The sequence below is a fragment of the Xiphophorus hellerii genome, chromosome 13, assembly GCF_003331165.1.
Source record: "Xiphophorus hellerii strain 12219 chromosome 13, Xiphophorus_hellerii-4.1, whole genome shotgun sequence".
Lineage (NCBI taxonomy): Eukaryota > Metazoa > Chordata > Actinopteri > Cyprinodontiformes > Poeciliidae > Xiphophorus > Xiphophorus hellerii.
The window spans coordinates 16,018,631-16,042,706 of NC_045684.1; the positions used below are offsets into that span (position 1 = coordinate 16,018,631).

Here is a 24,076-nt window from a genome sequence, read left to right on the forward strand (position 1 = left end):
GATGATTGAACGGTGCTCTGTTACTTGTTCATAATTTGGGATTATATATTTTATAATCTAACCTTAAACTTTAGACAGTTTCTCCCTAAACTGTTTTTTCTTGGCTTTCATGATGCTCTTTGTTCTCTAATGTTCTCTAACAAACCTCCACGGCCATCGCAGAACACCTGGATTTAGTATTGAATAAGACAGGTGGACTCTTTTTTTTTAAATTAGGTTACTTCTAAAAGGAAATTTGTTGCACAGGATTTAATTGGGGAGAAGCCATACTTTCAAGATTCACTGTGAATCATAACTTAAACAGAGTCAAGGCATAATTTTTGCAAGGCTTTCGCCGCATTTCAGGATATGCTTGTGATGATCGACTTAAACTGGAAGCATAGCTCTGTTAATATTTGCAGACAGCGCCACCGTGTGGAAATTTAGCAATACTGCAGCCTCAATAAAGAGGAACGGCGTATCATTGGCATATGTGGCTTCCTAGCAGCTTGTTGCACATCACACAGGCAACTCAGCCTGATAAAATGTCTGAAAAGTTGTAGTTCATATTTCAGACTTCTAACCCCTTTCAAGAAAAACACAGACAAGTAGATACTTTTAACATTTTATTGATAAATTATTTGTTTTTAAAAAGACTCATGAAGCATCTCTTCCTTCCGCCTGACTTTGCTCACCTTTACTGAAATCAAACTATGTACAGGGTATTTTCTAAATTTTACCTACTTCATCATCATCGTCACATTCAAGACAAGGTTCAAACTGTGCCCTCCGCTGGAGATAAAGAGATGGGACGTAGCACAGAGTTCACAGGAGGTCGGAGAGCAGCGATCTAAGTGGAGGAAGGAAGGTTTACATTCGAACGCACAGGCAGTGGAGCAAAACCAGGAACCTCACAGCCATGATCTACCTCTGAAACGGAGCAAGACGCCACCTCAGCGACAGGAAGGAGGCAACATGCATGTTTTTTGGGATTACTTTGAGAATAGTAGAGCAGATTACAAGACTGTTTCAGAAAATGACCAGGAGAGGATATTGCTTTAACATGGTTTTAACAGCTGCAGGCACAGAACAAAAATGACATTTTAATAAAAACGTATCTATCTGAAACTTTTCAAGTCTAAAACTGGGCAGCAAAGTTGGCACGCGTGGGTAAATAATGACAATCATGTTTAAAAGTCAATCATTTTCTGAATTAAAATAACATAATACTATGTCAGAGTGGTTGCAACAGAGTATGAGTGTGCAACTATCAGTAGCTGGATTTTACTAGCAGCAAAACAATTTTATTTGCATAAAATATGAAGTGCAAATGGGAGGGCGTTGTCTCATTTGGATCTGGCTATAAAAATGAAGACAGGGACTGCTTGTTGCTGACAAAGAAAGGTCCAAAACTGTTCAATTTAACCAGAGTTTTGAACCAAATATTCTTTCAAACATCTGGTAAAATCCAGATTTAAAGTTTTCTCACTCTTGGTTATCCGCAGGTCTTGGTCAGGGTTTGAACACGGACCAGCTTTGGTCAGACAGCAGGATCAAAACCCTTCCAACCATAAACGATGAGACATATCCCCCGAATATGTTTCTCCAAACACTCCTCCACACTTTGCTTCTGCACTCAACCACCTGGCTGCTCTATAATCTGAAGAATATGGAGAGAAAGAAATAATAAAATAAAAGAGGAATTTGCACTTTCGTCCACGCCTGGCTTCGCTGAGCTGGTCCAGGTCTAGGCGAAGCTGTTTTCTGGGTAGCTGACTTTGATGGCCCCCCAGTAGCAGGCTCGTATCAGACATATGAGACCCAGCAGGTAAGCGAACGCCCAGGACACATAGGTGGCGTTGTAACGTCTGGCAAAGTCCCGAGTACCGACCTGTTGGAACACAAGAAAACAACAAATCACATGGCATACACTGCCTTGAAAACATATAAAACATTTTTTGTTATAAACCAACAAAATGTGTACATTATTGTGAAGTGCATGAATCAAGAGAACCACCTTAGCTAGAGTTACAGCCGAAAACCCACTCTCTCTATTACCTAAATATTTCCCCATCCTTCATTGCAAACTATTTCAAGCTCAGTCAGATACACTGGAAAAACACAAAATCCTACCAAGCATTTTTGGTCTAGATGCCAATGCAAATATCTTAGTACACTTGAAATAAGGCAAAACTAACTTACAAGTAACTTTTAGGCAAGATATATGAGTTTGTTTAAACTCATTTCTTAATACTGATATAATAAATTAGTAGTTCTACTGGCAGATAATTTCATTTGGAACAAAACATTTTTCCTTTGTTATAAGTGAAATAATCTGCTAGTGGAAGTAGGACATTTTCAGCTATTTTAAATAATTACTGATTTAAAACAAGTTTGTTTAAAAGTTACTTCTAAGTTAGTTCTGTCTTATTTCCAGTGGACTAAGATATTTGCACTAGAAACTAGACCAAAAGCACTTGGTAAGATTTTGTGTTTTTGCAGTGTAGGATCTGTGAACATTAATGTTAAAGGTCATTTTTCCTCTCAAAACACTGATATCTGTCCTTCTATGGCAACCGACATACAGCTCTGGACAAAATAAGAGACCTCTGCACTGAACCCCATTGAAAACCTCCTGGTTATTCCACCAGATATTGATTTCTGAACTCTTCCTGAGTTAAAACATTAGTATTGTTGTTTCTAAATGAATATGAACTTGTTTTCTTTGGATTATTTGAGGTCTGAAAGCTGCGTCTTTTTTGTTATTTTGACCATTATTTTCTGCTAATAAATATTAAATTTTTGCTTGGAATTTCAGAGACATGTTGCCAGTAGTTTATAGAATAAAAGAACAATGTTAAATTTACTCAAACATTTTCCTATAGAGAGTAAAATCAGAGAAACTGATCATTTTAAGTGGTCTCTTAAATTTTTCCAGAGTTGTATATAGAGTGCTTCTAATTATTTTCTGCTACAAAAATTGCATTTTTATCACTGCATATTACAAGAATAAACAACAATAAAAAGAGCAGGACATACTTACTGTTAAACCCACTCCAATGAAAATGCAGATCATTCCTATAGTTATATAAGCACAACAGCGCCTCCTAGGGAGAGCACTGCCAACAGACGAGCTGCAGGAAGCAAAGTAGAGAACAGTCAGCATGAATAAAGGCTGATTAAAAATAAAGAGGTTCATTTTATGTGTGAGAAAACTCTTATGAATAAAGGATTAGAAGAAAAAATTTAAAAATATTCATATTATTATGTGATTGAACCAAACATCAGCATCCCAATGATCATGTGAGAAAGAGAAAATCCTTTTTACACATGAGGACTGTCACATGAGCAGCATAAACGAGCATATATCATCCAGACCCAATGCAAACACAAATAAGAGGAGCCAACTGGCATCCTGTTCTTTCCTTGCATCATTATAACTTTGCTTTCCTCCCCTTCTCAGCGTTCACATGCCCCTCATGTGACTGGACTTGAGCATTCTTGAAGGATCGCTGAAATTCAGATCGCTGAGGGGGGCTGATCACCTGACATTCAGCCTTCAACCTGCTTTTAAAACCTCGCCACATTACGTCTCCGTCTCCAGTTCCCTGTTCATCGTTCAGCATTCTGCTTTCTTTCTAGACGCGCTAAATAAAAGAGCGACTGGAATCCCCCCCCGCCATTTCCAGCCAAACAATCTGAAAGTAAAATGTGGGAACAGACACTAAATGACTTAATGACGATGAGTGTAACTAGGGAACTTCAACTTTAAAATGCTGCAGCATCTTAACTTCCACCTTCCTTTTACCATGTTGATTTTTGTAAACGTTTTAATTTTTATCATTTTTTGCTCAAACATCTTGCATTTGAGAATATTATTTGTAGACTACATTAAAAAGCCTCATTTAGATCAGATTTCCTGCCAGTTTCTGAAAATGTTGCAAAACCAACAATATGTTGCAATGAAGTCTGGACTATAGCTTGTTTCCTTTGGGGGTGTTGTTGCCTCTACTGGCTCACTTCTTCTTTTAGCAACATTTAGCCGACTGCTGCAGAAATGAGACCAACATGCTTTCTCATTTTTAATTCTCAAGACAGTTCAGCATCTAGACAATTATTAACATCTGTTAAACATTGAGTGGCATCTCAGCCAATAAGAAAGTCTTTGAAAAGCATATTTCTGTAAGTGACTACATTCAAATCAAACTAGAGGAAAGATTCCTTAAGAGTGGATTTCCTTAAACGTTTTATTACTAGTCCCAGCTACCTCTCTAGAAACCTGACATTATGTAAAAAAAAAAAAAAATACAGAAAAAATAACCCCTCCCCCCAGAAAAGATGCAGTGTTTTGTTTTTCACAAACAATCAAACTGCATAGGAGGAGCTCCAAAGCAGTTCCTTATCATTTCTCTCAACAAACACCACTGATTGCTCAAACACCACTTATTCATCTTGCGACCAGCCAACCTTACTACCACCACATGTGAGACCGCCCTTTATAATTCCTGTCACACGTCTAGATTAGCTTCCCCTCCTCTGCAAATCCAGACCTCTAAAGAATCCGACTGCAGCAGGTTTACCCTTTAAGAAAGCGTTTGATTACAGCACCAAAGAAATGTGGCGCTTAGATTTATGTCTGGGGATTTTATATCTACACAAGGTTTTTCTAACAAAACCAATTCTGTGCAAGCAATGACTTGCTAATAATTTTCCTCAACAATTTGGAGCTAAAGAAATATGTTGTTATGTTTGTATTTTTTCTTTAAAAGTTATCATTCAAGTTGAGAGTGAACTAAATAAATCGAACATGGCTGCCTTAAATGCAAAGTGTGACAGCTGAGACAAAAAAAATTTATTTTTTAGCTTGTTGTCTGTTTAAATCTTATTTACATCACATGTACACCCTTTAGGAGCTACTATTAAAATGCATTAAACATAAAAAAAACTAGTTTCAGACGTGCTAGTGACAACAGCATGCATGTTAGCAAACATGCTAATGTCCAAGCATGTTTGCTAACACGTCTGGGAATTGGGAAATGTGTTGGGACATATGCTATTGCTCCAACATTGTTGGCAAACAATCAACAGGGTAAAAATAGCAATTGTGATATTTTTAACAACATGCGAACATGTTAGCATAATTACTTTAGCAACATTTACTAATGTTGGAACCAATCAGATTATTTGGCCATTTTCAAACTGATTTTTTAAGAGATTAAAATATTTGCAAAACTAATGTTTGGCTATGAGCAAACATATTGGTATTTTTCAGCTTATTAGAAAAATTGTTCAAACATCTTGTCAAATAATAATTAAGTTAGCAATGTTTGCTATTGTTCCCTAATATGTTTGCTAATGTTCAAACATTCACAAGCATGTTAGCAAATACATTAGCATATTTTCCAACATCTTAAGACATTAAACATTTGCAAAACATGCGAGCAATAGAAAACATGAATTGTAAAGAAATGTGACCTGATCGTTTTACAACTTCCAGCAGACTCACATTTTTTTGCAGTGCGGACACTTGGCTAGCGTGTTAAATCGAAGCTCCATCCACTGTGGAGACAAAATAAAAGCAATTGTTTAATTTGAGCTTTAAAGAATATGTACTCACGTCAACACAGACATGTAAACACACTACAATGCTACTCTTGTTTTAGACACAAATCAGCACAAATCTTCCTGGGACTGATTTCAAATGATCCATTTTGAAGGTTTGTAACTATTTATTGTTAAAGTTAGCACCTCAGATAATTCAGATTTGATTTATGTAGCTTTGTATTAGTTGAGATTTTATCTGGGGCTTTTAAAAGTAGAAATAAAATCATTGATACAGCCTGGAGCATAATAATGGAACATAATTAACCTGTTAACAGTTGTGCAACGTTTACCTCTAGACATGCGGCCTCAGTGAAAGAATAACACTTATTTAAAAAAAAAAATTATTTTCAGTATTGTAAGCACCAATTTTCAACGGAGGTTGAGAAATTTTTGCATTTACACATCAATCTTATTTCTTTTTTAAATGAATAATTTCTCTGGAAGCCACATGTGAGCAGAATGGTCAGCATATCAGCGTAAAGAAAGCCACAGGCTGAAACAGATGTTAGGCTGTTGTTAATAAGTCCAATGGTAAGATCAGGTCTTTTTCAACCTCTTCCTGTGCTGGAGGAGAGCCGTCGCTGGGGAGACCAGACATCGGCTGAGATGACCTGGCGTCCTCGCTGCCCTACAGGCCGCAGGTGACAATGTGCAGACGTTAAGAGAGTAACAGCTCTTAGCTTGAAATATGCATCTATGAAATGGTGGCCTTGTATCTGCACATTTTTGTGACATCAAGTTAATGAAAGTGAGCATAGACTACGTAAATAAAGTTGTATGGCAGTGAGAACTAATCTACAAAAATAAAGTTTTGTGTGGCTTCTAGTCGGAGACGTAGAGGATAATAAAACATTGAGATCACTTGAAATAGTAAAGTACCCCAAGCTTGCTTTCATAACTATTTTAAAAGTCAGAAGTTTTCCACTGATAAATAAATTGGTTCTACTGTAGACATTAAAAAAGCAGAAGCTTTACATGACAAATATTTTCCATATTTAAAAGTGACATTTATCCTGCACAAATGAGATGAAAAACAAATGCACAATTTGAGGGGAAAACATAAAACATAAAAATAGTAAAAGCTTTTAAAGCTAGAATTTTGAGAAAGTCCTTCTGGTTTAGTTTCAGTATTCAGGAGTTCACACCAGCCAGTCACTTAATGATTAACTGTAAATAAAGGTCAGTTGTCCAAGTTGGATTTTCCTGACATTTGCAGCTTTTAGATAAAACTGTAGTTTGCTGTACTAGATTACAAAGGAATCAAAATGATTTCATTTTACAAACTTATTAGAATAGAGAAGGAAACAATAAATACATAGAATTATATATTGTTTATATCATGGATTATTAAGAAAAGCCACCATAAATAAAATAAACATTAGACGAGGGCTGGCAGCTAAACGAGAAAGGATATATGTATATAATAATCATTTTCTGATGAAAAACACATGGATCTGTTCTATTTCACATATACACATATCTATAATGAAGATTTCTGAATTTTCTGGCACTTTGAATAGCCTACTCAATATTAAAGTATAATGATTGGGTTTTATTATCTGTATGTCTTAGAAATTATGGAATAACGTGAGTGTTGGTGTCTGGAAAGCTGTAAAATTGCCCATTTCTAAGGTTGCATTTACCTCTGGAAATCTCTCAAACATCAAAGCTGACAGTGAGTTTAAGAAAAAGTTTAAATATGATGAAGCAAAGGCAAAAGTAAAAGGCATCATCATCTTAATATGAATCAATGTAAAAAAAAAAGAAAATCTCAACTTTTTCAGAAATTCTTAAATACTCAATATTAAAAAGGCATTGGAAAAGTTAATAAAGTTCAGAAACTTTGACATTTCTCTATACTGAAATTGAAAAATGAAATATGATACCTGAGTGGACTACACTTTGAAAACCTGGTGGGGAAATGTTTTCTGTTTGCTACCTTCTGACCTCAGAGGTCACCAGAAAGAATCCGGCATCCACAGTGAAACAAAGTGGTGGTAGCATCATGATGTGGGTATTCTCTGTTTTAAATAGAGCTAAGGTTTTTGTCAAGTGTAAAGAAAAGCCGAAGATTTAGTCCGATTTTATACATCATCTTCATGTGGAGTGAAATCATCTGAATTTAAACAGAGCCCAAACTTAATTCTCAATAGATGACACAAGATGCTTTTACAATGTGACAGATTTTCAAGACAAAATTATGTGAGAAATACTAAAAATCTCTAAAAATTATTCAAAACGTGCTGCAATAAAAATTTATGACTTTTTTTATGCTGCTTATTTTCCTCCAAGCAGGTTTATTTTTCAGACAAATTGTTCAGGATATAATCAAAAGTATAAGCCAGTGTGCAAAATGACTTCTATGCACATGCCAACAACAGCAGAACAACTTTAACATATCTGCACCCGACTGGGAGTGTTTGTCCGTGTCTGTGGGTTTTCGTACCAGGAAGGTGTTTCCACAGTGACCACACACCACTCTCATCCCCTCGGGTTGGATGGGCAGCGCCGGCTGGGCGGGCTGCTCTTCGGGGATCACCATCACCGGGCTCAGGTTGATGATGCGTCTGCTGCAAAAAGAAGGAGCAGTCGCAAAAGTTCAGGATTCGAGAATGTTAATAAACAGAAAAACACCTAAACAAACAAACACGTAATTGAACACTCTTATGTATTTGTACATAATACTTTTGTTACTTGCTCAAGTAAAAGTAAACACTTTTACTTATCAAAATTGTTATAAATGAAATAAATATTGATATTTTGATTAAATACATCACATTATTAAGAACTTATTAATATATTGAATTGTGGGTAAATTCCTGTTACTATCTGCTGCTGCAGATCTTTGCAACAATCACCAGCAGTTTAAACAAACTATTAGAATATAAAAATGCAGATAGCAGCATAATCTCCTTACTCCATACAAGGTTTACTTTCTAAATAACAATATGGTTTCATAGTACATCAGTTCAAACATATTTTCTTGCAGGAAAATAAAAATTATGCTAACTCTGCTTTTCTTTTTAAAAAAAAAGAAACAATGCCTGTTTCTTAAAATCTTTGTAGTTATAGAAACAATAAATATAATTTCTCACACATCTACTTTACTACCAGAAAGTTATTTATTACCAATTTTTTTTTTCTGTCTGTATTAGACAGTAACAAATAGCAAATTGGGGGAAATTAAATGAATGAATCTGTTACTAACCAGTTTGGTCGAGGACATCCTATCCTCCTGGATGTGTCTTTACAGATAAGCAGGCAGTTGCAGGGACACCTCACATACTTCTTCCCTGTAGGGGGGTTCTTGATGGGCTTAGTGAGAACAAACACACAGAAAACGCTTATAAACACACAGATACGGATTATTTTTTTCAGATATGAAGACTGAATTTATCCTGAAGTTCGTTTAAGAAAAACATGATTATTTTCCACATGTCAAATCAAACCATCATGTTTGATTTACTGTTTCTTATTTGCTCAGTAACAGACAGTAAAGGAACAGTTTCACTTCATATCAGCATTGTGTTGTGATGGTTTTAATTAAACTTTAGAGTGACAAATTTACTTTTGCTTCTTCATTTGAGAGTGTACTCCAGAATGAGCTCTGCTTCCTTATAAGCTTTTATTATTAGTCAGTTTTCAGCAGACTGAAGTAATGTGGAATAAGTGTTGATGCAAGTTTGCTCTTTAATCCCTACAGAAGAAGTAAAATTAATGCAGTTCATACCCATTTTATTACATCACAACCACAGACTCAGACATACCATATATGTTTGAACCTCCTTTATCCAACACACTTAAATAAAAATCACTTTATTAGTAAAACCAGTCCACCTTTACATGATTTATTGCCAGTATGAGTACAGATGTTTTGTGAAGGGTTCAGATGTTTTTTAGAGGACATAAAGACCAAGGAATGTTCCTGACATGTCAGAGACAAAGTTGTGGAGAAATTCAAAAAGGTAAAAAATAAAATTACACGCTTTCAGCATCTCCGAGAGCTCTGTTCAGTCCATCATCTAAAAATGGAAAGACTACTGCACAACTTTGAACGTACCAGGACACGGCTGTCTACCTAAGCCGACACGCTGGGGCAAGGAGAGCAACAGGGAAGCAGCCAAGAGGCCCGTGGTGGCTGGGCAGAAGATGCAGAGATCCCCAGCTCAGGTAGAAGAAACTGTTGTCATGACAACTGCTAGTTATAAATCTGGACTTTATGTAAAAAAAAGCAAAGAAAATGACATAGTGGCAGCATCATTCAGTGGGGACGGTTTTCTTCAGCAGACAGTCCTGGAAGAAAACCAGTTAGAGGAAACAAAAGACTTGAGGCTGTGGTGGCGTTTCCCTTTACAGCAACTCTTAACATGCAGTCAGAGATGGCTTACCTCGGTGTGAACATTTATCGTATCGCTTATCGTTTATCATGATAACAATTTTGATTGATCGTTGTTGTGATCAACCTCAAGAAATGATGTTAAAAACCATCCCAAAACTGTCCCTATACCTAGGATTGTTATTTTACTATTTACCAGTTTCTCCTCTGTTTTTGTTTTTCATTGAGAGTATCAATAAGTTTGAAAATGTGATTACATGTAGTTACTGTGTTCAGTTTAGTGATACAAATAACACTAACACTTTATGTGACTGGTGTCCTAAAAAGGCATGTTACTTTTTTCCCCCCAAGAGCTATGACTGGTGTGTGATGCAGCCATACAGCTACCTAAAAAGAAGCAATAAATAGTTTTTATTGTCACTTTTTTCATTATCACAATAGTAGTTTTTCATTATCACAATAATTATGATTATCGCTTTCGGTCACAATTTCAGCCGCTGGATTTGCACAGCTGTCAGCGTAACTGCACCAAAATCTCTCTTTAATAAAGAGTCAACTTTGAGAGGTAAATAAATATTCCTGCCACACTTTCCAGATTTTCACTCCATCTCTTCCCTCAGCTTACCGTTGCTTCGTTGCAGACCGTGCACTTCACGACGTGCTGGTGCAGCTTCCCGTCCAGGTTGATGATGGACTGGCAGACGCGGCAGTTGATGACGGGCACGCCGCCAGCGTCGGGGCTGGCGATGGCTGTGTAAGGAGGAGGTAGTTCGGCTTTCACAGGAAGAGGAGGACAAGGAGAACACACACATCCCAGCTGTTAATGGCATGCATCTGACACACACACAGCAGCAACATCAACATCAACCGTCTGACTCCCTCCGTCTGGTGAAGGACGAACTCAGGTTTTAGAGAAGTTTAATAAAAGTTTGTGGGTTTTGAGGAGAACTGAATAGAGGATTGTAGTTTTTGAGGTTTATTGTAGAAGTTTATGAAGTATTTTTTTTATCTGCTGTTTGAACTCATTTATAATTCAACTGTTTGAGAAAATGGCCCTTTAATTTTAGGATAGAAATCTGATCTGGTCACCTCAGATAACAGTTCATTTTAGCTTAGAAAACTTTTCATGTAAACAATTTAATCAATATTAGTCCTGCACTAAGTAATGCCGTTAATATTAAATTGTGAAATTTATCAAATTCAAAGAGCAGAAGCCTTTCTACGTAGAATAAGCTACCAATTTATTTGAAATTTTGTTGAAATGTCAAAAATGCATTTTTGATTGTTCAAACTTCTGAAATGAAAGGGGAGAGTCTGCTTTTTTTGTGATTGTATTTTTAACAATATTATTTTAAAATAAAGATTTTCACTAGGTGGTTATAGAAATAAGAAATACGCCACAGAAAGTGTTTTTCATCTTTTGTGACAATTTCCTTTCTGTAAATATGAAAATATCAATCCTTAGTTAATTGATTGTCAAAACCAGAGAGTTACAGATGAAGTCCTTACAGTTCTGATTCCTGTTTGCAGTTTCCTTTTGGAGTCTGAAATCCGGCTCAGATTTTTGATCGATTCCCTTTTTTGAGGACTAAAATACATTTGCACTTTTCTATTTACATCCTTATTTTTAACAGGTTTTTAATTTAACAGTAAATGGAGGAATCGCAAGATGAATACAATTTATCCACATAAGTGTTTAACTTTTATCTGATGTTTTAATTTAACTAAAGAACAATCATCTAAGTACACGATGATGGTTGATGCATTTATAGTCAAAAATACCAGTAACTCTTCTTTTTAATCCAAATAATGGACATGATCAAATCTAAATTAAATTGGCTATATTCATCTTCACTCAAAAGTATATATTTGTTTTTGTCTTAATATTCATAAAACAAATTACAACCATAAATGCACAAGTGCAACACCCCAAATCACTCAAACCTCTCTTTTCACCATCTATACATTACTTGTGTCTTTATGCAACACTCTAATTGTGTCCATTTATTGTCCATAAGAAAAAAACGAATTAAAATAAAATAGCATATGCTCATATTTCCTGAGAAGCGTCCCCTGCGTGTTTCGTCCTCGTCTTCAGCAGGTAAATGTGTTTGGTTCTGACACTTGGCTCCCAGTCAGTTACAACCACAGGGACAGGTGGGACTCCCTGCCAACATTTAAATAATCCTGGCTAGAATTACAACTAGAGCAGGCTACAGACGAGACACTAGTTAGTGCAGACACTATCATTTGTAAAATCCCTGCAAAATACTCCAACGGGACCTGCTGTGCAATAATACAGATTTAAAAACTGACTAAGATACAAGATCCTTCCTTCTCTTTCTGTCTTGTCTGTCTCAGTTCGGGCCTGATTTTACTTCTATCTCTCCCTCTTGGTATTTTGCACAGATATGGTGCTAATGCATGTCTGAAAGTGAATCCACCCATTATAGATTTCCTCTCTGTGTCCTCTGAGCCAGAAGTAAGACAAGAAGACAACCTACTAGAACCACAGGCAGCATTACCACAACATGTATCCCACATCACCCCGTTTAAAGGCCCCAGCCTTTATAAGACTTAAAAGTTTGAGGCAAAACAATATAGATAAAACACCTGACATCCACCAAAGCTAAGGCTGTAAAAAGATTTTTTTTAAATAAAATATATATATATAGTATTGCAAAAACAAGTAGTATATTATGGTCTCAAGTTGCTACAAAAGGTATAATTGTGGTTATGCTAATTATTTTAACCTAATTAGCATTTCCAGGTTTCTCTTAAATGGAAGCAATAAAGTGAGGACAGAGTGTGGCTAAAAATAATTTGCAGTATTTTACAGACTGTCTGACTAGAAGACTGATTTTTCCTGGTCAGTGAACACATCACACCCATACACTAACAGGCTCTGCCAGCTGCATCACTCTTCAGTGTGGAAGTTTTAAATGAGGACAGATAAGTCAAAATAACCAGTTTTTAGTATCACTGAGGCAAAAGAGGCCCAGAGATGTAACAAGCTACAGAAAAATGTGTTTCTTTGGTGGCATGTGAGATGTTTTTTCTAATAGCTACAAGAGAGAGCAAGGCTTCAGTGAGTGTTGGTTATTTTATTCATTTGCCATTTCGTACTCAAACGTTTTGAGTACAAAATTACTCCATTTACTAAATAACGTCAATTCATTCCTGCCTAAAGAACATTTAGCTGAATTAGTAAAGGAGCAATCAGACTTCAGCTGGTAACAAGAAGGTTAAATGTGTGACATCAAAGCTGGAAATAAGTCAAATTAAACCCAAAAATCATTCATACACAGCAAGTTTTTTTATTTAGAGCAATCTCCTAGTTTGGTTAACATGTTTCTTCAGAGTGGAAGTAATATTACCATTTTGGAGTGGCTCAGGGATCCCAACTTAAATCTAACTGAGAAGAGCTAAAGATTAGAGTGATTACAAGAAGATCTTACAACCACAAAGACCAAGAGCTCGTCGTCAAAATGCTGATGGAAACATCAAAAGCTGTCCAGAAATGATAGGAAAGCTTACTGCTGTAATCACAGTTTTTCAATTGATTATTAAGAAGTTTATAAATGATGTTTAATGTTTATTTTTAAGCAAAATAACTGTAAAAGAAATCCCAAACTTTTTTTTCCTTTGACTTTCTTTTTGGTCAAATGATAATTATTTTCAAATCTATCAGGAGTAATTTAGTGTTCAGTATTATGTATTGCACAAATTATGAAGCAACACTAAAGTCTGATTGTCTTTCCATTCAGTGGAAAAATAACAAGCTTATTTTTTATTATTTTTTTTGGCATCTGAACTGACTCATATCAGCTCTATTTCGAAATCTAAAACAATGTCATATCAGGACTGGATTATCCTTCACTAAACCCGGATTATTAAAGACTCCTTGTGACCTTTGTTACCTTTGTTTTGTTCAAATATCATTTATAAGGTTATATATCAATAATAAAATGTTATTTAGTAAGAAATGTTTTTGTCTTGAAGTCTTAGATTTATTATATTGTGAATAACAAACTGAGAAAATTAAATTGAACAATAATCTATTTATCTGCTTAGAGTTACCCAGAAGTAAAGAATAATAAAACAAAATTGCATTTATTTCTCCCCCTTGTTTGTGCTTTATGGAAAGTCATGGGTTGGATACGTTTGAGTGCCATTATAGAAATGCAAATTAGCATGTGCAATGTCTCCATCAATGAGAGAACAGTATGCAAACCTGTCCTCAAACAGGTCTGTCTTTTTTTATTTTACATTTCAGTTAAACTCATCAGTCAAACCCAAAGCCTAAACGGTCAACTCCAGGAGCAGCAGAGTGCTTGTATCTACACTTTAGACCGACTCTGCGGTGTCTGCATGGGAACTGACTGTCGAAAATTATCTGTGTAATTTAAGTTGCTGCATTCAGTTCATTAAGTGTATAAAACAAGCAGATTATCAAAACTCAAACAGGTAGACTTCCTTCCGTCCCCTTAAACCAGTTTAAACAAACACAACAAATCTCTACTCGATTTCAGTTTGAGCACAAAAACAAAGAAAAAGAAAACAAATTCTGGGTTTTTTTTCACGCAATCTCTTAAATGCAGCTGGTTTTTGGTCATCACAGTCCGTAAAATGCCATCACGGTTTAGACGAAAGTAATCCGCCTAAGCAATTGGCTGATTATCGGCCAACAAATTTTAGAGTGGAATTACCAGATAATCCGAGCAGCAAAGAGGGCAGAGAAAACAGGCCAAGAAATAATAATACAAAAAAAGCTAACATTCATTTAGGGGTTTACCCAGCCACTCTTGCACAAACAGACTGTCGCGTCATAGATCCTTAAAGTCTCTATGATTAATCCAATGGTTTAGTATGAATATGGCAGGATTAGACGACTTTTTCCCTGAACTCCTGAAATTCATCCAGTCACAGATTTCATCCATTTAGTTTCTGTACAGCAAGCTGCATTGTTGCAGGGCACAAAAACAACAGCGTGTGAACCCTCGGGCCTAGGAAACCAGACAAACACTAAATGGACTTCTCTGTTATAAAGAAAGCAATCACTGAGACTCTGATCTGAACAGGGGGGATTTTATTTTACGGTTTAAATAAAGCCTCAAGGTAAATCCAACGCCAACAACGCGGAAAAGAATGTGCACATGTACGATCACATTTTACTCAAGTTTTAAAGCTGCTAGCTAAATGTCTCTTTAAGATCCTTCATTCACACTTCGGATATATTTTGTATCCTATAAAACTAATTTTTGCGATTCATTTTTGGATGTTTTAGTTAATTGTTGTTCGATCAAATTCACAATCAAAATAATTACAAGGTTAGACATTAAAGCGCCCCTAATGACATCACATAAGGCATAAGTCAACTGAATGAGTTCTTGAGTGCTATTCTCGTTGCCTTTTTTGTCTTTAATCATGTTTTTAATCATATTCCGACTTCAAAAGGTGTTTATTTGTGTTCCACAAGTCTGCGGGAAAATGTTTGGTAGCATTTCTGCATGCTGCCTGGATTTCATAAAAAATGGCACACACACAAAAAATACCCCCTTCTGAAACACATGGCAACAAGATGCCATCAACATGAAAATAAATACAAGACCAATACCGATAAGTTAAAAAATGACTAACAGAACTTCATCTCTGAAAATTATTAGATTGATTTCAATTTAAAGATCAATCCCTGTCACAAAGGAGAGAACTATCTTTGTTGATGGCTCCTGAGTTTATAGAGAAAAAAATAGTCTTGAGTTCTTATTTTTGATACATTTATTGAAGACATTTAAGTGCTTGAACTGATCATCACCTATCGGAGCCGAATGAGGGGAAATTGGCAGACTGATTGGTGAATCTCTAGCAATCACAAATTGTCTAGTAATCATGAATGATTAGAGTGATCATTTCTAGACTGAGAGGACAGAGGACTCTACGCTGGAACGCCATTAATCAATAGAAAATGTGGGTTTTGTAATCTAGATACATGTAATGAAAAGGGGGTTTTAAAAATCTGACTTTTCAATATTTGATCTGCTGATCACTGTTCAGAGCTGACCAGGAAAAATGGTTTGACTCCACTCTTTGGTCAATATATTATACATCTCTATTTCACATCTTCAAGTGATCTACTGTATCAAACACTCAGACCACTGAAACTATCTGTTGAATACTGAAACCGATTATCTTGCTATTTGCATGTTTTCTTTTCGTGCACACAAGCAAAAAAAAAAAACTGCTTTCTTCAAGATAGTAACTCACTCATTTCTTCTCATTTTTAAAGGACACATCTGGGACAAAAGGCTGTTGGCCTGGCTTCATCTGCAGTGCCTCAACTCTCTCCCCGTAAACACACAACATAGACGCCTACATTCAAAGCTGGATTCACACATTTTCTTCCTATTAGTACCATTGCTGTCATCCTGAAAACACCCCAATGCTCGGGGAGTCGTGATGCAAGCATTTCTGCTCTAAAAAAAAACCCCGGTCGGTGTTATTGTAGGCCCCTCTCGTCTCTAACCCACTGCTCCAGTTCTCACAGTCCAAGCTCCACCAGCTGCCGTCAGATTTCCAGCCGATGCCTTTGCCTCGCTGCGCCCGGCTCTGATTTATTTACGCACAAACCCGATACGCCCTGAAAATGATTCAGCATGCATACAGGCAGAAAATGCAGGGAGCAGAGGGAGAGTGTGGAGGGCCGGGGGGGGTGGAGGATCCGCAGACTGTGTTTACCTCGGGGACTTGAATCCTGCAGGTACGGGGGAGCCGTGGGGGTCACGTTCTCGGAGTTGGGGGCCGACAGCAGCGGAGAGCGCTCGTCCATGCCGTCGGAGGCCATGTCTGTCGCCGTGACGAATGACGGGAAGCTCCTGGCTGCTGCAACGAGTCTTCCCACGGCACGGACAGGAGGTGGCGGGGATTGCAGCCCAGCTGCTGTGGCTCTTGGTGCCGAGTTGCTCCGGTCCTGCAGCCGTGGTGACGTCAGCCGGCTGGAGGAGGAGGAGGAGCTCAGCGGTGATCTCCTCCCTATCGCCTCTCTCAGCTGTCGCCGGGTCACAGCGCTGGAATGTGGCCTAAAATATGTCCCCGAAACATGAGCGTTAAAGTTTCCACAAATGCTTCAATATAATTTACTAATTTTAAGCAAAAACAAATATCAATAAATGCCCTGATATCACTCCAATCCTGAAGATAATGTTTCATTATTTAGTAAAAGGGAGCGACTTGAAGGTTTCAAGTGAAGCAGTTTCCAGTTGTCACCGCTAGATGTCCCTGTTGGACTACCGATTCCTTTACAGTGCGTTGAAAAACTATTCTTTTTCAACAAAGATTAATGTATTTCATTGAGGGTTAGTGTGATACTCCAACACAAGTTAGCGCATACCTGTGAAATGGAGGGAGAAATAGTACAAGGTTTGTTTTCAAACTTTTGCATGGTTTGCATTTGCATGAATGAACCCCCAGATAGGCCTACTCCTAAATAAAACCCACTGCCACTCCTAGAATTGGGAAATCACTTAATTAGTATGGCAATAGCAGAGCTCAGGTGGGAGAAAGTACAACTATTAGACATGTACTGCAGATCAGACCTTAGTTTTCTGTTTCTTTTACAAAAACAGAGAGAAGCAGAGAAGTGTGATGTGCATTATTTTTGTTGCAATCACTGCCGTGTGTCTGTTGGGGTGTTTTCTTTACCAGCATCCAGAGGTTGAATTTCCTCACATTCTTTACAAAATAAATACAAGCTCAGTCAGTTTGGACAGATCTAATGCAACCTCCAACAGGTTTTATGATGGGGTTTCCCTTTCTTTAGCTCCTTCTATCTTCCCACCAGCTCTGATTAGTCCCTAATGAAGAAACGTATTCCTGTAATATGATGTTATCGCAGTGATTTTCTTCCATACATGCAGTGTGTTGCGATCTTTGTTCCTTTTTGACCACAGTACCTTCTGCTATGTTTACTATGTCTTATGGCAGACTGATCGATTGTGTGTAACTGTTCAATTGATCAGAATACAGAAAAACTTTAAAACCACACCAAAGAGATGAAAGTTTAGTTTGTATCCATGTTCTCAGCTTGTTTCACATCTTCTTGCAGCTCGCAGCATAACCACTGGCAGTAGTATTTTTGGTTTTGCTTGTGGAGCGATCGACAGAGTGGAACCAGAGGATGTGAGGAGCTGCCCAGGTTTCACAGACCAGCAACACCTCAGAGAGCTACTCCAGTCACTAAATGTCCTATAAACCACCGGGATATGTCATCTGATACAAAAAGCAGTGAGGAGTGGGGGGCAGAGAGCTGAGGATAGCTCTACTGTTCTCTCTTGGATCTGATCCTACACTCGATGAGCTGAGGTCGACCAGAAACGGGAGCATCCAGATGGTTGAATGAGCAAAATTTGATCATATAAACCAAAAAGAATAGAGGCTTTTCTTTACTTATTTTACACCAAATGACCTTAAATATTTATACCTGTTTTAAAGTACTGTTATTTATAGGCCCTCAAAAAAGTATTGCGACTTGTTGAACTTTTACACTTTTTATTACTTTACGACCACCAATTTAAAGTATTTTATTGAGTTATATGATACTTCAACACAGAGAGGAGTGACTGATTGCAAAGTTGTAAGAAAATGACTCGTGTTTTAAAGTTTTTTATTCTTTTAATTTTTATTCAGCTCACTTAACTCTGATAGTAAATATGATGACTTCATGGGTGAATTTCCTACATCATCATCTGTGAGAGGGTAATTTTAACATTCGTGTAGAGAATGTTAGAGATAGAAGTGCAAAAGAGCATGTAACTGAGCCAAGTCATAACAAAGTGCTCATTCTGCACCACTGAAGCTCCTTTGCAGTTTTTGTTACCTGTTAATTTGTTTTTGCTGTTAATACCTTTTCTTTTACCCTACAGATGAGTGGTGCTACACAAACAAACATCCCTTGCCTTCAGAAATAAATGAGTAAGTAAATAAAGGCCAATAAGAAAAAAAAGAGGTGGAGAGATACATAATAACCCCTATAGAGCAAATCTTTAGATCTGAGGTGATAGAATCTGATCACAGGACAACCATTAGAAACACACTCTACACATCTGTACCTTTTGGAAGAATAACAAAGAACAAAGCCATAAGAAGTTTGATTTAAAATTTGCTAAAAGTCATACAGGGGACTCGGCAAACGAGTGGGGAAAAGATGCTGTGGTCAGAATAGACCAAAATGTCACACAGTCAATCTGTGGAGGAAAAGTAGCAAAACACATAGCCCTGAACACACCTTCATAAGGTAAAATATGACGGTGGCAACATCATGCTGTAAAAGCTCACTGTATGTATTTACAGTAAAATAAGGAGTATAGAAGCACGCCACACTTTTAAGATTTTTTTGTTTCGTTTTGACAACCATGAATCCTTCTCCTTCCACTGAATTATTGTGCATAACTTTGTGCAGGTCTATGACATAAATTCCAAGGAAGAAGAACCGAAGCTTGTGCTTCATGAATCCGTTTACCAGACGGAGTACGTCTGGTACCCGGTGAACATTTGTGGTTGTCAAGAATTGTTTTTGTCTCGACAGGTTTAGAAATACATTACATTTCTGAAAGCTCAACAGAAAGGGTAAGTTTGGATTGACTTGCAAAATCACTATTAAGGTGGTTGTGTTTAGTTTGTTTGGGCTTGGAGCTATGCTATTCCTCTGCCGTGCACAGAGACAGAGAGCCAGAAAAGTAATCCCTAGACATCCTTGTCTAATTAAGACCCAGTACAGTTATTTTTTTTCAACTGACAATGTTTCTTTTTTAGCTACAGGAGAACTACAAAAGGTGTATGATTCAGTGCATATCAGGTTTGACAGATTAAAGTAGATACGCCATGCCTAAAGTTGCTCCTATTCAACATAAGATAGTGTTTTCTGCTTCCTGTTATGTTACCCTGAAACGTTTCCAACAATCTTAGTTGTTTTTGCCAAAATGTATCTCATTCCTTGTTGCTTATGTCAGAGTGTAAATACTGGACAACATCATTCCCTGCTCAAGTAAAACTGCTTTATAAAGTTTGTCAGCTTTTTCTGGAGATTTTTTTATTGTTATTACAGTCTTAAAATGTTTGACTTCCTTCTAAAAACTGTAGGTGTGAACAGATTCCTTGTCCTCAGAAACTGGGCCAAAACTGTTCCTGTTCAGGACGTATAAAAAGGGCTAATAAATACCAGGAGCATCTCTGCCCCTACCCCCCTCATGCCCAAAGAAAAACAGTCAGAAAGAGAGAAAAGACAAAGAGCAAAATAAAGATTTGCCTTCTATACAAGATATAATTTATGTAGAAAGAAATAAGAGACGCAAATGAACAATTATCAGTACCAGTATCAGAAAAAGACTTGTCACACGTTTCCTCCAGACAGACTTTTGTAGCTGTAACCAAGAAATCACTCAGCCTCTAATTTGAGGTAAGTTTTTCATCATTTCCTCCACAGCGTTTGGCTCTAGACGGCTGTAATCGAGCCAATGGAAAGCCCTTCAGACTGCATAGTAGAGGCTGAAGTCGACTCACTTTTTCCAACAGCTTCAGGCTCCAAAGGAACGCCGCTGCAAACACACTCACGTTGCTGTTTCCTACAAGGTAAGATCTTTTAAGATCAATACAAAAGTTAGCTCTTCTTGTAGTCGTTGAAATATGTTTTTATTTGCTTGAGTTGTTTGAAGTGGAAAGGGTTTTTTTTTTTTCATAAGTTTCTCTACCGTTTTTCTGGCTATCACTAAGCTACTAAAGGAAAACGATTTTGACACAACCAGACAGCAATAAAACATGAGAGCAATTGCTAAAGAGTTTTTGTAGATGTATTACAGGTGTGTCTCAATAAATCGGAATATTGTTTTTTATTCTAGTAAATTGATTAAATTACAAAATGTTTAATAGCTAATGAAACCCAAAACATTTTCTGTTCATGTGCAAGATGAGTAAAAAATGGATTTTAGATGTAGAAATGTGAACTGAAATGCATGTGCAGGCACAGTGCAGTTAGAATTTAAATTGCTTTTCTGTTTTTGCTTTTCTGATGCAACTAAATGTTTCAGATCAACAACCAAACTTTAATATCAGTCAAAAACAACCAGAGTAAACAAAAGAATCGCCTTTCAAATGATACAAACCAACCAAAAATGTGAAATCATGAATTACTGATTAGCCACATTTTGGAACAACTGAGTTCCACCTCATTAGCCTGGGTCTTTTTTTTCCTCCTTATAAAGGACTAAACTGGCTTTGGACTTGATAAATCACAGTGAGCCAACATCAGCAGGTGATATGGCCCCTAAAATCATCACTGACTGTGAAGACGATACACTGGGCTTCAAGCAATAATGATTCTCTGCCTTTCCACTCTTCCTCCAGACTCTGTGACTTTTATTTTCAATGAAATGTGCAGAGGACTTTTAACCACTGAGAAACGGTCAAGTCTTTTTTCTTCCTTTCCTATTCAATTTCTTAGTAAATAGTAGTAATAATAACAAAATTATCATCATTATATCATATTAAAATTTTCTGAGAAACCAAATGTTTCAAAATAAAATATATCAGTCTCTATATAATATATCATATTCACGTTTCATATTAAAACACTGAAGTAAATTAGCTTTTCGTTTTTATTTGTAGAGATATTCCTGTATATTAGTTGGTTGTGTATTCATATTCCTGTTGCTAATGTTTTATTTTGTGGAAACAACTTGCAAATAAATTCTAACTAACCTACCTGTTAAGCAAAGGACAAAAAAATCCTAAAAAAAAAAACAATCTTTCTTCAAAATTATAAACAATATCATAAATATTAAAAGATCCCCACAGAAATGAAACAGCTTATTTTGTTTTTTCATCCAGTTTGGAGATGATCTGGTGGACAGCCAGCAGGGCCTGGCTCTACTTCTCCTGCTTCCTCCTGCTGGGTGTCTGCTCCCAACCAGAGGATGGAGGACCAGAAGTGGTACTGGACCAAGTATCAGGAGAACCTGACTTCGGGGATTGGGAAATGGGTTCTGGATCTTCTCTGCTGCATTTCTTCAACAACTTCCCTGCTGACAGTTCCTTTGTTAATGAGTCCCCAAAAGAACCAGTCAATTGCACGCAGCGCTTCTGGTTGCCACCTCCCTCTCCAGTCTGCTGGGAAACTGTAGCAGAACCGGAGGAGTTTGCCAGGTCCCGTCTGCTTGTTCTGCAGAACAGGGCCGCGCTGCAGGCGGTGTCTGACCTGAGCGGGGTGGAGGAAGCAGGGGTTTCCTACAACCACCAAGCCAGAGAGGAGGTCCAGGGCGTCCAGTCAGACCACCAGAAGGTGACAGAGATAATGCAAACCATGGAGAATGTGTTTGTCTCACTGGTGGAGAAAAGGAAAGAGGGGAAGGAGCAGGGCATTCTTACTAGGTGAGAACCAGAAAATCTTCTGATTATGAGTAATTATGAGCTGGGTAATTTGTAATGTGTTTTCATCTGTCTACATTCTCTATGTCCTGCTCGCTGAAATCTAACAATTGAAACAGGTTGAGCTTTCTTCATCCGACAACTGAGACTACAGGATTATTAAGGCAACATTTACCAATTCAAATAACATATTCTAGTAGGCCATAGACCCAGAAGCTGGTCCACAACCAGATGTTTAGGCTAGACCTTAATTAACAAGGTTTTCAGAAGGTCTGCATCACGTCTTACAAGGACAATTTGAGTCATTAAATTGCATTTTCCAAATGACAAACTGAATAAAATGAAGCTCTGGCTAAAAAGAAGGAGAAAAAAGCAGAGAATGGAGAAAAGAGAAATTCTCTTGAATTTGTATGAACTTAGGAATACAAAAGTCTAATCTTTACATTTTATTTTCTTCTCCCTCCTGACAGCTTAAGAGAGCATCTTACCAACACAAGGGAGGCTATGGAAGGAAAAGAGCTCCTGGCAAACAACCTGGAGAGCCGCTTTTCTACTTTAGAGAAGACTCTGCTCAACATACACCTTCGACTCAACAAACTCATTCGACAATGACAACAATCAAAGCCTCCTCAAAGAGCATCTGGTACAAGAGTTTAAATTGTACATGCATAATAAATTCCGATGCCTACAAAGGAAATCTAAATTGTTAGCAAAAGAACAGAAAAAAGTACAAACCCATAACCTGAACAGATGTGGCCGTTCCAGTTTACGACTCCGAATGATCCATATAGACATTTTACAGTCGTATAAAACACCTTGTAAAACTCTAATATACCAAGGTTGGCATCAGAATAAGTGACTTGTCAGACTTGAGAGATTGTGGTTTTTGTCTGTTTATAAAGACATAAAGGTTACCCAGTACAGCATTAACATGTATTTTAATCTAAACAATAAGTCCATTACTAAATAAATCATAAGCATTCTGATGTGTAAACATTTAAGAAATATTGAATTATTTAAACAAACAGATGTTCAAGGTTCTTGCTGGCAAATAGAGGTACATCTGATACATTTCAAAGATATTGGAAATGTCCAGTATCAGTAATCAGACGTGTGAAGCTGAGATACCCGTCCTTCATCTGCAGTTAATCTGTGCATGACTGGAGGTGGCCGGAAAAACGTTAACCACCTTCAACCTGTGCAAAAAGTTGAACAAATTTAAGACTCTAAACCTGCAAAACTCTTTGGCACTCCACAGTGCTGTGAAAGTTTTAACACCTCTTGAACATTTTCACATTTTTTCAGATTACAAAACCCAAGCTTCAAAGTAGTTTATTTGGATTGCATGAGGCAGACAGACCAACATGAATTGGTGCATAATTTAGATATTCTTTTGCTTTTTTTTTTTTTTTTACAAAAATTAGAAAAGTGTGTCATGCATTTGTATTTAGCTGCCTTTACTAAATGCAATCTGCAGCAAACTGCAGTCAGTAAAGAGAGTACAGTTTAATCTTAAGATAAAACCCAGTCTTCTGAGATTTGGGGAAAACATTAGACACCAAACAGCATCATGTGCACAGAGCAGCTCACCCGAATGAGAGATTCACAGCTGACATGGGATAACTTTCATCACACTAGTGCTGAAAGGAAACAATAAAAAGTTGTTTACTTATTCCATACATGGTGTGACACTCACCATGTATGGAATAAGATGTTGTTCTGGTCAGTTGAGACCAAAATGTA

The 24,076-nt window shown here is 37.1% G+C and overlaps 2 protein-coding genes across 4 annotated transcripts; one reads left to right on the top strand and one right to left on the bottom strand.

Annotated features, from left to right (window-relative positions):
• Positions 1-592: 592 nt before the first annotated feature.
• pip4p2 (phosphatidylinositol-4,5-bisphosphate 4-phosphatase 2) lies at positions 593-16,914 on the bottom strand. Of its 2 annotated transcripts, XM_032581554.1 has the most exons (8): positions 16,655-16,914; positions 10,545-10,693; positions 8,792-8,898; positions 8,030-8,153; positions 6,137-6,211; positions 5,486-5,538; positions 3,023-3,113; positions 593-1,870 (listed from the first exon to the last, which is right to left on the bottom strand). In XM_032581554.1, exons 1-8 carry the CDS (start codon positions 16,758-16,760, stop codon positions 1,727-1,729), a joined length of 849 nt encoding a protein of 282 aa, XP_032437445.1. In that variant the 5' UTR covers positions 16,761-16,914; the 3' UTR covers positions 593-1,726. The 2 variants fall into 2 exon arrangements, with proteins under 2 accessions (XP_032437445.1, XP_032437446.1); XM_032581555.1 differs by lacking the exon at positions 6,137-6,211 and having other exon boundaries at positions 16,655-16,911.
• Positions 16,915-20,239: 3,325 nt separating this feature from the next.
• LOC116731742 (uncharacterized) lies at positions 20,240-23,327 on the top strand. Of its 2 annotated transcripts, XM_032581577.1 has the most exons (4): positions 20,240-20,369; positions 20,486-20,542; positions 21,797-22,336; positions 22,804-23,327. In XM_032581577.1, the coding sequence occupies exons 3-4, from the start codon at positions 21,804-21,806 to the stop codon at positions 22,943-22,945; spliced, it is 675 nt and encodes a 224-aa protein (XP_032437468.1). In that variant the 5' UTR covers positions 20,240-20,369; positions 20,486-20,542; positions 21,797-21,803; the 3' UTR covers positions 22,946-23,327. The 2 variants fall into 2 exon arrangements, with proteins under 2 accessions (XP_032437468.1, XP_032437467.1); XM_032581576.1 differs by lacking the exons at positions 20,240-20,369; positions 20,486-20,542 and adding an exon at positions 21,325-21,371.
• The last annotated feature ends 749 nt before the right edge of the window (positions 23,328-24,076 follow it).

Excerpts from the sequence above, each read along its gene's own strand:
- pip4p2 (XM_032581554.1), bottom strand. The coding sequence starts at position 16,760 with ATGGCCTCCGACGGCATGGACGAGCGCTCTCCGCTGCTGTCGGCCCCC. Across the intron at positions 10,694-16,654 it reads GCAGGATTCAAGTCCCCGAG|CCGAACTACCTCCTCCTTAC; the intron begins GTAAACACAGTC and ends TTCCTGTGAAAG. Across the intron at positions 5,539-6,136 it reads CTCCTCCAGCACAGGAAGAG|TGGATGGAGCTTCGATTTAA; the intron begins GTTGAAAAAGAC and ends TTGTCTCCACAG.
- LOC116731742 (XM_032581576.1), top strand. The coding sequence starts at position 21,340 with ATGTGCAGAGGACTTTTAACCACTGAGAAACG. Across the intron at positions 21,372-21,796 it reads CTTTTAACCACTGAGAAACG|TTTGGAGATGATCTGGTGGA; the intron begins GTCAAGTCTTTT and ends TTTTTCATCCAG. Across the intron at positions 22,337-22,803 it reads GAGCAGGGCATTCTTACTAG|CTTAAGAGAGCATCTTACCA; the intron begins GTGAGAACCAGA and ends CCCTCCTGACAG.